A 14,188-nucleotide genomic window follows, 5' to 3' on the forward strand; every position below is an offset into this window, starting at 1 on the left:
CCCCTCCTCCCAATACAAAAGCACTCCCCTACTGAAATCCCCCCTCTCAGCATAAATGCCCCCCCCCAAAAAAAAAATTCACCCCTCCTAGCTTAAATCCTCTACCCATTAAAATGATTTCTCCTAGTACACATCTCCCCCCCCCCCCCCCATGTAAAATCCCCACCTCCTAGCACAAAACCTCCACCCAAAACAAATCCCCCCCAAGTGTCCCCCTCCTAGAACAATACTTGCCCCTTCCCTCACATCCCCCCCTGCAAGATGTATAAACATTATGTGTGAGCAAAAATCCCCCCCACAAAAACAGAAAGCAATAATCTGCATGCTTACCCCCTAAGCATAAACCCCATCCTCCCAGTATAAATCTAACCCCCTGCTTAAATCCCCCCCTATCTGCATAACCCCCCCAGCTCAAAGAAAAAAATAATTCATCGTCCCTAGCACCAATCCTCTACCCATAAAAATTTTCCCTCCTAGTACACACCCCCCCGCCATCCCTATCACCCCTCCCAACACAAACCCCCCTAAATCACTACTCTTAGCACCCCCCAAAAAAAAACCCTCCTAGAAGCCCCTCCTAGAACAATACTTACCCCCTCCCAACACAGATCCACCCCCCCTAATCTCCTTGTGGCACCCCTCACCTCACTTGATATCACAGTGCCCAGGGTAGCCTAACCTGCTGCCCACCCCTTGTCCTGGCTCTGGATATGTCTACCACTCTGTGGGGAGGGCCTTGCTTGGAAGAGAGCAGTCACAGAAATTCCTTTTGTCGTCCGCCCACTAATGCAGCAAGCACAGACAAATTAGTTTATTTCCTCATTATTCAACTTCACTGTGCATAGAAACCCCAGACAGACTATGTTCTCCTCCTCTGCATTGCCTCAAAGTGGTAATAAACCTTCACATAAACCCACTAAAATGATAATGATAAGTCTTAGGCAACTGTACCTCTTCCAGAGCCTTCCAAAGTTCACAGAACAGATCTTATTTCTCAGCTTCCAGGTCGGAAGGGGGCATAAACCCGACATAACTCACTCCACAGCACAGAGCAGAGAGCTGAGTGTAGTTGGAGACCTGAGTGGAGAGAAGGGACACTCCCCCTACATAGCCTCACTGAGAAACATATGAGGCCTTCAATCACCTGCTGAACTGCCAGAAATGACACATGGAGATTGCAGGGGAAGAAAGGACCAACAGTAGGTACTATTAATTAACCACTTCAGCCCCGGAAGGATTTACCCAATTCCTGACAGGCCATTTTTTGCAATACGGCACTGCATCGCTTTAACTGACTATTGCCCGGTTGTGCAACTCTGTACCTAAACAAAATTTATGTCCTTTTTTTCCCACAAATAGAGGGTGGTATTTGATCACCTCTGCGGTTTTTATTTTTTGCGCTATAAACAAAAACAATATTTTCTTTTTTCTGCTATAAAACACACCCAATAAAAAATTTAAAAAAATCTAATTTCTTCATCAATTTAGGCCAATTTGTACTCTGCTACAAATTTTTGTTAAAAAAACCCCCCTCAATAAGCGTTTATTTATTGGTTTGTTATAGCGTCTACAAAATAGGGAATATATTCATGGCATTTTTATTATTATTCTTTTTTTTTACTAGTAGTGGCGGTGATCTGCGATTTTAAGCAGGACTGAGACATTGCGGCGGACAGATCGGACACCTAACTGAAATTTTTGACGCTTTTTTGGGAACCAGTGACATAATTACAGTGATCAGTGCTAAAAATATGCACTGACACTGTACTAATGGCACTGGCAGGCAAGGGGTTAAATGTGTTCCCTCACTGTGTGTTCTAGCTGTATGGGGGATTGGCTGCCTGGAACAACACACAGATCCATCTTCTGACAGGGGGAGATCTCCCCCTGTCAGAACGGAGATCTGCCTTGTTTACTATGGCAGATCCCCTCTGTCACACTGGAATGATCGCGGGAGGCCAGCGGACATCGAGTCCACCGGACCTGCTGATAGGCTCCCCCGCTGGCCAATGGGCACGCACTCACAAATCGTCATGTACGAGCCTGACATACACCTATGGTGATTTGCGCAGCCGAGCCAACCTGCCACAGTATAACTGCGTTGGCTGGTCGGCAAGTGGTTAAGGTAATTCCAATATATTGCCAAAAATATTGGGATGCCTGCCTTTACACGCACATGAACTTTAATGGCATCCCTGTCTTAGTCTGTAGGGTTCAACATAGAGTTGGCCCACCCTTTGCAGCTATAACAGCTTCAACTCTTCTAGGAAGGCTGTCCACAAGGTTTAGGGATGTGTCTATGGGAATGTTTGACCATTCTTCCAGAAGCGCATTTATGAGGTCAGGCATTGATGAGGACGAGAAGGCCTGGCTCGCAGTCTCTGCTCTAATTCATCCCAAAGGTGTTATTGGGTTGAGGTCAGGACTCTGTGCCGGCCAGTCAAGTTCCTCCACCCCAAATTCGCTCATCCATGTCTTTATGGACTTTTCTATGTGTACTGGTACGCAGTCATATTGGAACAGGAAGGGGCCATCCCCAAATTGTTCCCACAAAGTTGGGGGCATGAAATTGTCCAAAATATCTTGGTATGCTGACGCCCTAAGACTTCCCTTCACTGGAACTAAGGGGCCAAGCCCAACCCCTGAAAAACAATCCCACACCATAATCCCCCCTCCACCAAGATTTACAATTGGCACAATGCAGTCAGGCAAGTACCATTCACCTGGCAACCACCAAACCCAGACACGTCCATCGGATTGCCAGACAGGGAAGCGTGATTTGTCCACTGCTGTAGAGTCCAGTGGCAGCATGCTTTACACCACTGCATCCAATGCTTTGAATTGCACTTGGTGATGTAAAGCTTGAATGCAGCTGCTCGGCCATGGAAACCCATTCCATGAAGCTCTCTACGCACTGTTGTTGTGCTAATGTGAAGGCCACACAAAGTTTGGAGGTCTGTAGCTACTGACTCTGCAGACATTTGGTGACTTCTGCAAGTTGTGAGCTTCAGCATGTCCTCGCTCTGTCATTTTACGTGGCCTACCACTTCATGGCTGAGTTGCTGTTGTTCCCAGTTGCTTCCACTTCATTATAATACCACTAACAGTTGAAACGTGGAATATTTAGTAGCAAGGAAATTTCACGGATGGACTTATTGCACAGGTGTCAACCTATCACGGTACAACGCTTGAATTCATTGAGCTCCCGAGAGTGACCTATTCTTTCACAAATGTTTGCAGAAGTGGTCTGCATGGCTAGGTGCTTGATTTGATACACATGTGACCATAAAGGTGATTGGAATATCTGAATCTATTGATTTGGAGGGGTGTCCCAATGCTTTTGGCAATATAGTGTATACTTTATATGAGGCTGTGCTTTGTTTGTTTTTAATTTCAAATGTTTACAACCACTTTAACTTCTACTCCAATCAGCCTTAGGCCTCTGGGGAGAAGCAGCATTGAATTATAATTTATCTTGTGCTTCTTCTCAACGCAACACTATCTTGAGCAAAAACATGTGTACAGTATACTAAAGATCAGAGGCATTAAGGGCATACTGTGTAAAGGAGAGTTCTACCTTTTGCATAAATACATAAATAAATAAATGTACCCTTTTTTGCAAATGGCAAAAAATGTGCATTTGCATTAAAGCATGCAAAGCATTGCAACCATGATCAGTGGATCTCGGGTGCAATGTGCTGGCTTCTGCAGACTCTTCTTTCAGCTTAAAGTCCATGCCAAAGTACAGACCTTCAGCAATGGAGCTTGCAGGAAGTATACATTTTCTACCAGTGCAGTGATATCACCACACTTGTGCTTCATTGAGAATTACAGTTCCTCTGCTGCATTAGTTTTTCATTTGTGGTTTCCTGTGCTTAAATGATGCAGCTCTGTGGATGGAACCCAAGAGTAGTATTTATGCTCAAAACCCTTCCATTGGACACGGTACTGGACTAAGTTTCTGGCTTTCTGGCTTTCCTAGAGTCAAAGATACAAGCCACATGTTCCTTTTGACCATTGATAATTTGGAGAGACTAAAAAAAGTGATGGTATCTATCTAGGTGAACAGACTTTAGAAGGGAGACATGAAAAAACATTAGGAATTTCTAGAGGAGCAGTAAGTTGTAATCTGAAGGTAACTGAGTTAACAACCCTATAAGAACAGATGAACCTAGGAGGCAGTTTTTAGGTGGTAACCTCGAGGGTTAAATTCATTTTGGAGAGCCAGACCTGATTCTTGACCCTGATATGAGGGGCATGGGGACAAAGGTGGCTGGCACAGTGTTCCTGGGGAACAGAACTGAAGGACAGGCTTTAAACCTATGCAAAACCATGGAAAGGGTTTTAGTAATACCTGGATGTCCTGTCAACTTGGTGTCTTGAGCTTCTGATAGGGGTCTGAGGTGATGTGAAAAGAACAACTTTCTCACAGATAGGTTGGCAGGAGCATGGGACTGTGCTTCTGATATTGAATCAGACAGACCAGGGGAAAGGTTGGCAAAAAACAGGGTAGCAGATAAAATCCTGTGGGGCATGGAGGACTCCTTGGAGCAAAGCTCAAAGCTAAATTCTTATGCCCTGTACACACGATCGCGCATTCCGTTCCGACAACAAAATCCATGTTTTTTTTCCGACGGATGTTGGCTCAAACTTGTCTTGCATACACACGGTCACACAAAGTTGGTCAGAAATTCCGAACGTCAAGAACGCAGTGACGTACAACACGTACAACGAGCTGAGAAAAATGAAGTTCAATAGCCAGTGCGGCTCTTCTGCTTGATTCCGAGCATGCGTGGAACTTTGTACGTCGGAATTGTGTACACACAATCTGAATTTCCGACAACGGATTTTGTTGTCGGAAAATTTGAGATCCAGATCTCAAATTTTGTGTGATGGAAATTCCTATGGAAAATGTGTGATGGAGCCTACACAAAATTGGAATTTCCGACAACAAGGTCCCATCGAACATTTTCCGTAGGAAAGTCCTATCGTATGTACAGGGCATAAGAGCTCTTTGGTGTTTTCTGATTTGTTGGGTGACCTAGCTGTGAAGTGACCTTGGCCAAACAATAGTTGTCCTTGCATCTTTCTTGTAGGTTTCTCCTCCGGTAATAACCAAGTGGCTATTCTGCATCGGTTCGTCTTGACTGACTAGAAGAAGGGGTGCTATGAGGATACTGGGAGATTGGATATTTTATATTATGCACCCAATATGCATTCCTTAGTGATTGATTTTGTATCAAAGTTCTCTGTTAACCTGTCCGTAAAGTTCTCTGACAGCCTCCCCTGTCCCCCATTCAGTGCATAAACCTGCTCTGTAGGTTCAGCAGGTAGGCCTGGGAAATGGATGATGTCCCAAAATGCTCTGCTATTTGCCAATTTAGGAAATACTCTAGCAGCTACTGAAGCCTCACACGTCATCTTGTGTGCGGATCCAATGCACCAGTGCCTACATTACAGCATACAGCCAAAACTAAAAATGTAATATATTACAGTTTACCAATCAGTGGCGGCCTGTCCATTTGGGGCGCTCAGTGGTTTTGGATTGCTGCCACTGGTGGGCACTGATTACTGGCAGTGGTAGGCAATGGTGGGCAATGGTGGGAAGTGATTGGTGACACTGTATGGCTATATTGCCCTGATTACATTCCTAGATGCCCCCCTGCGTGGAGATGCCGCTGATCGGCTCTCCTCGACCACACACTCTGTCAATGTGAGGCGAGGAGAGCCGATTACCAGCATCTCCGTGTTTAGAAGTGACCAGCTGTGATTGGACACAGCCGATCACATGGTTAAAGAGCCACGGATGCGGCTCTTTATAGAGATCGGGGTCGTGCCGTGTCCTAGCAAAACGGTGTGGCCACGATCGCCGCGCTACATGTGCCAGCGGGCGCGCAAGAGTGGCCGTTCTGGGACGCTGGGCAGAATGACTCCAAAGGCTCTGTCTTATGATGAGATGGCTTGGGGACAGTAAAAGAAGGGGAGGATCAGAGAAGACAGGATCAAACAGCTTTTTTACATCATGCAGAGGATAACCCCTTATGTTCCATGTTGAGTATAACAAGCATGCTTTACTGCATATACAGACTGATTTTACTGTTGTGCGTTTAGTACTTAACTAGCAGTGTTGTTTATATTGTGCTAAACTTTTCATCCATTCTTTAGATGATTGCATTAGTTATTTTTAATGGCTAACATAAAGGGAACATGACAGTGATGAAAAAAAAGCTCCAGTGGATTTATGTGATCATTATTCCCTTTTTAATATTTCATGATCCACGTGATTGGGGCTGTGGCAATGATGGGTCTATTAGCTAAAAACTTCTGTGCTAAAATATGCCTCCCTTTCCTTTCTCACAAGAATGATTGGTATAAGAATGAGAGTATTCAGTTATTGTTTTACCCAGCACAACATGACTTGATTGTTACATTTCTCCTTTAAGAAACTAAGCATAATCTAAATATGCGCCTTTTATCCTCCCTTTCACATTGTGGTTTTGTTTACTGGTCTCCACTTCCTGAGTTACACAACTGCAGTGCTGCTTTCAGCTGTTGTCTTTGCAAGTCAGCAAATCTGGGTCATGCAGTTTATGTCTTTGCTAGGGAGGACCCCTGAATGAGAGGAAATAGATATGTCTCATGTGCACAGGGGTCTTCCTTCTGATGTAATAAACCCAGTCAGTCAGCTGCTGGTTAACTTAACCACTACTACTTTCAGTACAAGCTTACATTTTCTACTATTGTTTCATGTGTTACACCACCTTTGTGTTTTGCAAATAACAATGGCTTTGTAAATACATCCCCACACAGCACAAAGGTGCCAACAAAAAAATGCTTATAGAGGTACTGCCAATAAAACACATATATAGGGTAGTCGGTTTGAATCCCAAACCATAACACTGCCTGTCTGGAGTTGCATGTTCTCCCTGTGCCGAAGTGGGGTTCCTCTGGGTACTCCTGTTTCCTCTCACACTCTAAAGGCATGCTGGCAGGTTAATTGGTCCTAGTTTGTGTATGTATGAATGTGAGTTAGGGACCTTAGATTGTAAGCTCCATGAGGGCAGGGACTGATGTGAATGTACAATAAATATGTAAAGCACTGCATAAATTGACGGCGCTATATAAGTACCTGTAATAAATAAATAAAATAATAAAATATTATGTTCTTGTTATGTCCTTCAATAATTAGTCCAGAAGTCCCTGTAATGAACATTTTGAATCTGTTCCCAATCACTGGGCAGATATAGGAAGATGCTCTGGTGGATTGAGCGACACCTGTGCAGTAGCTACCCTTTTCCTGTTTACACACAGCTTTCTTCGTTTACAAGCTGTGAACAAATGGTGGAATTTCTATAGTCATACGGTGAATCTAATTAAAAATCCAATGACAAGTAATGTTAATCTTTAGTCATGTCAAGTATGTATCATATAATTGTGTACCATTCTTTAGTGTGCTAGGTGTATATAGGTTTAGTTGTTAGTTAGAAAATTTGGTTTGCCTGAGAGCCTGGCCTGGGTTAAATCTGGGTCATGGTTGAGTGACTCGGAGAGGCTGGATGATTCAATAGTCAGCATCTCTGATGCCTCCCCCTGCTTTCTGGAACCTTTGAGAATCTTCCAGAAGTGGTGGGCGGAGGCTATGAGGAGCTGCTTGGCATATTTATGAGGTCCTGACCAATCCCCAGCGGAAAGAGGCTGGAAGGGGGCCTGTTTATCTCATAAATATGCATGGGTCATGCCAGCAGGGGCAGTTGGGTGGAAGATGGAGCGCTAATGAGTCTGTCAGTGGCCCTTAAGGGTATCCCCTAATCTGGGAGGCGGTTGTGTCATCAGGCCTGGGGCTCGGGTGCTGGAGGAACCCACTTCAACACATGGAAGAATCCTATCCTGGAGGCACAGGAGCAAGGAGAGCACAGCAGGAGAGAGGCAGCACATCTAAGAGATCTCCAGAGGAATCAGCCAGGTGGGCTGGTGAGTGTTTCAGTCTGGAGAGGACTGTGGAGAAGGTAGCTAGGAGGGCTAGTGAGAGGGGCAGCTGCAGCCAGGTGGGTTACCAGTGCCTGAAGAGGTGGTGCTGGGATCAGCAACCAAAAGAATGTATGCTGGACACTAAAATTTGCTACACACTTAAAGGGGGCCTCGGTTTCCTGCCTGTAAAGGGCTATTGTTAAAATCTGACTGAGTGCCTTTTTGTCAGATCCACAAAACAGTGTGCCTGCTAGAGTTCTGCAAACAAGTTAGTGCTGGAGAAGGAGTGTATATAGATTGTATATAGAAAAGTTGTTCCTGAAGTTTTGAAGTCAAGTGGGCATCCCTTAATTTCCCAATCCCTATCCAAGTTCTAATTCCTCAATAAATAACAAAAACAAAGCACTGAACTGTTCTCTGATTTGGTGTGCCTGGCTGTGCAGGGTGTGGGATCCCAGTTCATTGCTGCTCCTTAATGGGTGAGCTACAATTGCATGTTTTAGTCTCTCTAGAACTGAGCTGTTGGTAAATGTTAGAGAGTTAAACAATCTAACAATTTCTATCCTTTGGATGTATCTGTTGGTGAATTACCTGCACTTGGGTACCTAGGTCTGTACACTTCCTAAAGCCATTATGAGAGGTCATGCTCTCCCTGTTGTTTTTTCTGTTTTTAACATTGTGTAGCATGTATCCAAAGGTGCTGGGACATCGAAAATGAGTGAGAACACCATCTAAAATGCCCAGGAGGACAGAAAAAGAGTTGGAAATTATAGCAGGGAGGTCTAACTGTTCAGGACATAAAAATGCCACCCCCCCTCTTAAGCTGTGTACACATGATCGGATTTTCCGACGGGAAATGTGTGATGACAGGCTGTTGGCGGAAAATCCATCGGACAATTGTTGTTGGATTTTCCGTGGACAAACGTTGGATGGCAGGTTTTAAAATTTTCCACGGACAAATGTCTGTTGTCGGATTTTCCGAGCGTGTGTACACAAGTCCATCGATTAAAAGTCCAAAGTACAAACACACATGCTTAGAAGCAAGGAGGAGCCAGAAGCAGTCGGTCTCGTTTGTAATGGAGAATTAACATTCGTGACATAGCAAATTATGAAATCTCGAAATGCAGCGCACATTCTCTTCTTCTTTAATGGGATAATAATGAGCTGCTTTGCTGGTGATACTGATGGAATTATTGCAAACAAATTTTCAAAGGCTTGTTTTTTCTAGTGATATCAAGAATGATATTATTATGCTTTTTTAAAAACATTTTTGGGCAAGTTACCACAACACCATTATCCCGTAGTTTTTAATATCAAAGATACAACTATGTTGGTGTCTCTTGTCAATTTTACATTGTATTTTTTTAAATGTAACTGCCTACTCCCAAACTATCATTTGAAGTAAAACACATAGCCAAGTATTATTCTCCACATTTTTTTTTTATTGTGCGTTAAAAAAAAAGAAAACAAATAAAATTAGACATGCTATCTGTCAATAGAAGTTAATCAAAAAGTGCATTCTATGCATCCAAAAATATAGGGGGTCAACAATGCCAAGAGTTGGTGAAAGCAGGGGTCTGTCATCTGGAGATAATTCTGAAAATCATCCGGATTATTCCCCTGGAGCTCCTGCAGCAAAGGCATATGACATAATTGGTCACGATTAATAAAGCAACCAATTTTTAGTCCAAGAACTACTCATCATCCTGTTCCTGGACTGGATTTGGCTCAAAGCAATAACTTCAAGGCCAATAATAAATTACACGTTATCTCCTCCAATTCCGCAACATGTCTGGTTGACGAACGGCCGTTCAGAAACGAACTGAAAAGCACGAAATGAAAAGCGCGAACTGAAAGGCGCTAAATGAAAAGCGCAAAATGAAAAGTGCGAATCAACACTCACCAAACTTCTACTAACATGAAATTAGCAGAAGGAGACCAAAGGGTGGCGCTAAAGAGCTGAAAAACCTCACGTACGTCAGTACGTTTGTGTTTGTTGGCCAACAATTCCTTGCCGTTTGTATGCAAGACAAAATCCAGGCACACGCCTTCGGACAAAAGTCTGAGGTTTTTTTCTGCGGAAAATCAGATTGTGTGTACGAGGCTTTAGACTCAAATCAATGCTAAGATATAATAGATCCTATGTGACCCTTTATAATTGAATTCTCAAATGTTTAGATTTTGTGTGTGTGTGGTAAAATCAATCAAAACAGTTTTGTGGCAGGAGGCCAGCAAAGACTGTGTTTGTCCTATTAAAGTGGATTTATATGCAATTAACAAATAAAATGTATTCAGTACATCGCTACAATATTTCCCCATATTTTGTCTTTTAAAAATACTGCATATAGTTTTTAAGGGAATATACAATCTTAAATTAAATTGTTGTTACATATATTATATTTGAAAGGCCATGCTAATGTAAGTCAATGGGATTAATTTACTAAAGGCAAATAGACTGTTCACTTTGCAAAGTGCAGTTGCACTGTGCAAGAGCAGTTGCTCCAAAGCTTAGTAAATAAGCAGACACTCTCCTGACTTTCATCATCCAATCTTGTGCAAGCATAAATGCTGTTTTTTTTTTTTAATTTTTCTTGCACGTAATTGGGTATTCTTTTCAAAGTGAAGCTTTACCCCAGTCCTGGAGCAAATACACTTGCAGAGTGCAACTGCACTTTGCAAAGTGCACAGTTTATTTGCCTTTAGCAAATCAACCCCAATGTGTCTTAATATAAAAATCTAGCTTTAGGTATAGCATCTAAATAGTATATGCACATAATGGCAGCCAAACTCGCTACCATTAAAAGATCTATTGAAAGGGTAAATACTTGGGAAAGTGTAAGAACATTTCTAAAATGCCTAAAACTACTACACTAATGTTATGGGGTTGATTTACTAAAGGACTGACTGTTCGCTTTGCAAGGGAAGCTGCACTTTACAAAGCAATTATCCCAGAGCTTTGTAATTGTGGTGAAGCTTTGGTGACTTCGATCATCCAATCATGTGCAAGCAAAAATGCTGTTTTTTATTTTCCTTGCACATGATTGGGTATTCTTTGCAGTGTGAAATTTCACCACATTCACTAAGCTCTGGGAAAAATTCCCTTAAGCTTATTCTTGTTTCTTCTGTTATTGGTTAAAAAGTCTAGAAATAAATATTCTCTAAATGTTAATGATTGTATTAAAGCGATATTAAAGTCTTGTTTTTTTTTTTTCGAAATAACAAACATGTTATACTCTGTGCTCTGTGCAATGGTCTTGCCATGCTGGGTCGGTATCGTCACAAGGGGGTGGGGTCACCAGGTGACATCACCAAGTGGCGACGCTTCCTAACCCTGCTCCTTAACAATCTATTGACGAACATACTGCCGAGTGCACAGAAAATTTGGGTGTTCGGTGAACACCTGAACGGGCAATGTTTGGGCCGAACTTATGCTCAGCCCGAATCGTTAGCCCATCCCTAATTGCTATTTTACCCCTTTTAATATGAATTATGAATCACGTACAAGATAACTTGCGCATTGCTCAGTTTAACCAAACCTTAGCATACTTGGCAATATTTTATATAGAGTATATACTTAGTATATTGCTAAAGCTTTTGCTTTTTGTGTACGGATGGACTTTCCCACCACAAATAAGGACAGATGGACAGTGTTGATGAAAATAAAACCATCAAGCACGATTTGTATTTGACATCCGCTGACAGAGTATGCATAGTAACAAATGTATAAATCTCTTATAGTCACGGGTTTAGGGAAATGATTGCTTCTTGCACAGAATATTTGTTATTGAATTAACAATAACCATATCCTAATAAAGAGAAATTTTGAAGCACTTTTATGAAGATTTACATTTCTGGAATTTAAAGTCGTTGTGAAATACTATGTTATAGACACTTTCTATGACAGGTATAACCAAGGATTTTTTTCAGCAGGAACGCGGGGGAATGCAGTTCCGGCACCTCTAGCACTGCATGTATGTAATGGCAAGGGGTGCTGGGATATGCTGGAGGATCTATTGATACTAGCTGCTGGGGGGGTCTATTGTCGCTGGAAGGGGTCTATAGTTGGGAGGGCCTGTTGTTCCTGGTGGGGGATCTGTTGTTGCTGGGGGGGGATATACGGTTTAGGGAGGGTTCTATTGTTGCTGGGGGGGTCTACTGTTGAGGGAGGGTTCTATTGTTGCTGGGGGGATCCACTGTTGAGTGAGGGGTCTATTATTTCTGTCTGTTGAAGGGTCTATTGATATACTTTTGCTGGGGGGGGGGGTCTATTGTTGCTGAAGTGGATATATTGTTTTGGTGGGGGACTCTATTGTTGCTGGGGGATCTATAGTTGGTGGTGGGGTCTCTAAATGCTGGAGGCATCTATTTTGCTGCTTTTCCTGTTATAATTAACACATTCCATACAAATTACTTAGCACCAAAAAATGAGACTTTTGTATTCTATAAAAGGTGCTTAGGGGGTGGAACCAAGGAATGCTCTCAAAGGTGGGTAGGGGCGGAGACAGGGGGTGACTCGGAAGTGGGAAGAACCTGCACTTATTTTCTGAGAAAAAAGCCCTGGGTATAACTATACATGTACCAAAACTGCTTTTGCTTAGTTACAGAAATGATCTTACCTTTTTAACAAGGTTAAAATGTTCTGTCATGTGATCATTCATGTATTCCACAGTCTGTTCAGCCTGAGGCTAGATGCAGACTACACTTGAGCAGGGGGCATGTTCAAGAGGCAGGGTGTGATTGGAAGAGGATGTGTGCCAGAAGCAGGCTGTGATGTGGTCCAAGGTGTGGTGGCTGAACACTCTACCCAATACAGTCATGCAGTGAGTCTACACAGTGTCCTGTACTGAATGGTCAGCTATAGGATGCAAAGCAACCAGGCTAATTTAGAACATGGAAGAAAAGTGACTGGGAGGATCAACCAGGTATTTTAGATGAAAGATGAATATAAAAATGATAGGGTCTTAAATTTATAAAATACACATATTGGAACACACATAAAAAAATTTCAGTTAACATACACTAACATTTTTAGAAAACAACTGCAGGTTAAATCATTTAGTGACTTGTCCATACAAATTAGAAAACTCTGACACTATACTTGCATCCAATTCACGGATCTCAGTTTTATATAATAATTGCTAATTTTAATTGGGCATTTGGGGATCCTCTGGGTGGGGGTAAAAGCTTGTATTAGCCATTTTTCTCAGCCTTTTCCTGAGGTCTACTGTGCATCTTTTTGCATATAATACTTCCAGAATAATTAGAGATGCATGGTTTTCTCAGCATAGAGTAGCCTGAAGTACTTGGCTCCGGACAAGTATGATGTGCCCTCTATATGCAGTTCTGTACTAAATATAATACTCTTTTTCTTATGCACAAATATAATGCGCTGTATAAGAAGATAAGCATCGTCTTCTTTGATAAAGCTAATCATTTTCCTAATTGTCATTTTCTAATTTTGTAGATACTGTACCAAGTACACAAGGATACATTCTCTATGCCTTTCCAGGCAACATCAGTTTAACCTTTTACCGTGACGTTAATGACACAAACGAGGAATTCAAGGTGTCTTTGAACAAAGGAGTTAACAAAGCAGAGACTGTTTGTGTAGGATTCTTCAATTCCACCCAGATAACATTTGACGAGAATAACTGCCGAGTGACAAGAGTGGAACGCAATGTGACTTTTTACCTGTGGGTAAATAATACAGACATTTACTTTTTCCACAAAGAAAAGATGTATCCCCCACCTTACAAGAGTGAATGGGATAATGGCACTATTATTCATATAAAAGGTAAAAAAAGTTCAATGTTTTAGTTATCACAAAACATCAATAAAAGTGGAAAATATTCTTACCTTTTTATACATTTAAAAATACCCCCAATGGTGCAAAAACCTGACAGGGGTTACATCCCTCCCTTACTCTATCCAAAATGAAGAGATCTATGCCTACAGTTCTACTTGAAAACATGGGTATTCGGACTACGCAGCATGTAATTAGTTTCTGTAAACATTTGTCTTGCTTCTAATTATAGATATTACTGATCTTTTGAAACTCTTACTTGCTGTTGGAGGTAGAGCAGTCTATTAGGACTTTAAGGGCAATTGTACATGTTTTTGTTTATTTCCGAGCTGTTTTTTACTCATGCAAATTAATGGTAATGCAAAAGCAACTTGAAGCAACTCAGTGCAGCTCAGAATCAGCTTGATGCACCTCAGA

General features: G+C 42.1%; 1 protein-coding gene across 1 annotated transcript in view; it reads left to right on the forward strand.

Moving 5' to 3' along the window:
• The window catches only part of CD28 (CD28 molecule), a 41,662-nt gene that overhangs the window by 15,957 nt on the left and 11,517 nt on the right, over positions 1 to 14,188 (forward strand). The window contains exon 2 of the mRNA XM_073633357.1: positions 13,433 to 13,762. Coding sequence (XP_073489458.1) covers positions 13,433 to 13,762 — 330 coding nt within the window. The remainder of the gene's footprint in view (positions 1 to 13,432; positions 13,763 to 14,188) is intronic.

The sequence above is a fragment of the Aquarana catesbeiana genome, linkage group LG06 (assembly GCF_042186555.1).
Source record: "Aquarana catesbeiana isolate 2022-GZ linkage group LG06, ASM4218655v1, whole genome shotgun sequence".
Classification (NCBI taxonomy): Eukaryota; Metazoa; Chordata; class Amphibia; order Anura; family Ranidae; genus Aquarana; species Aquarana catesbeiana.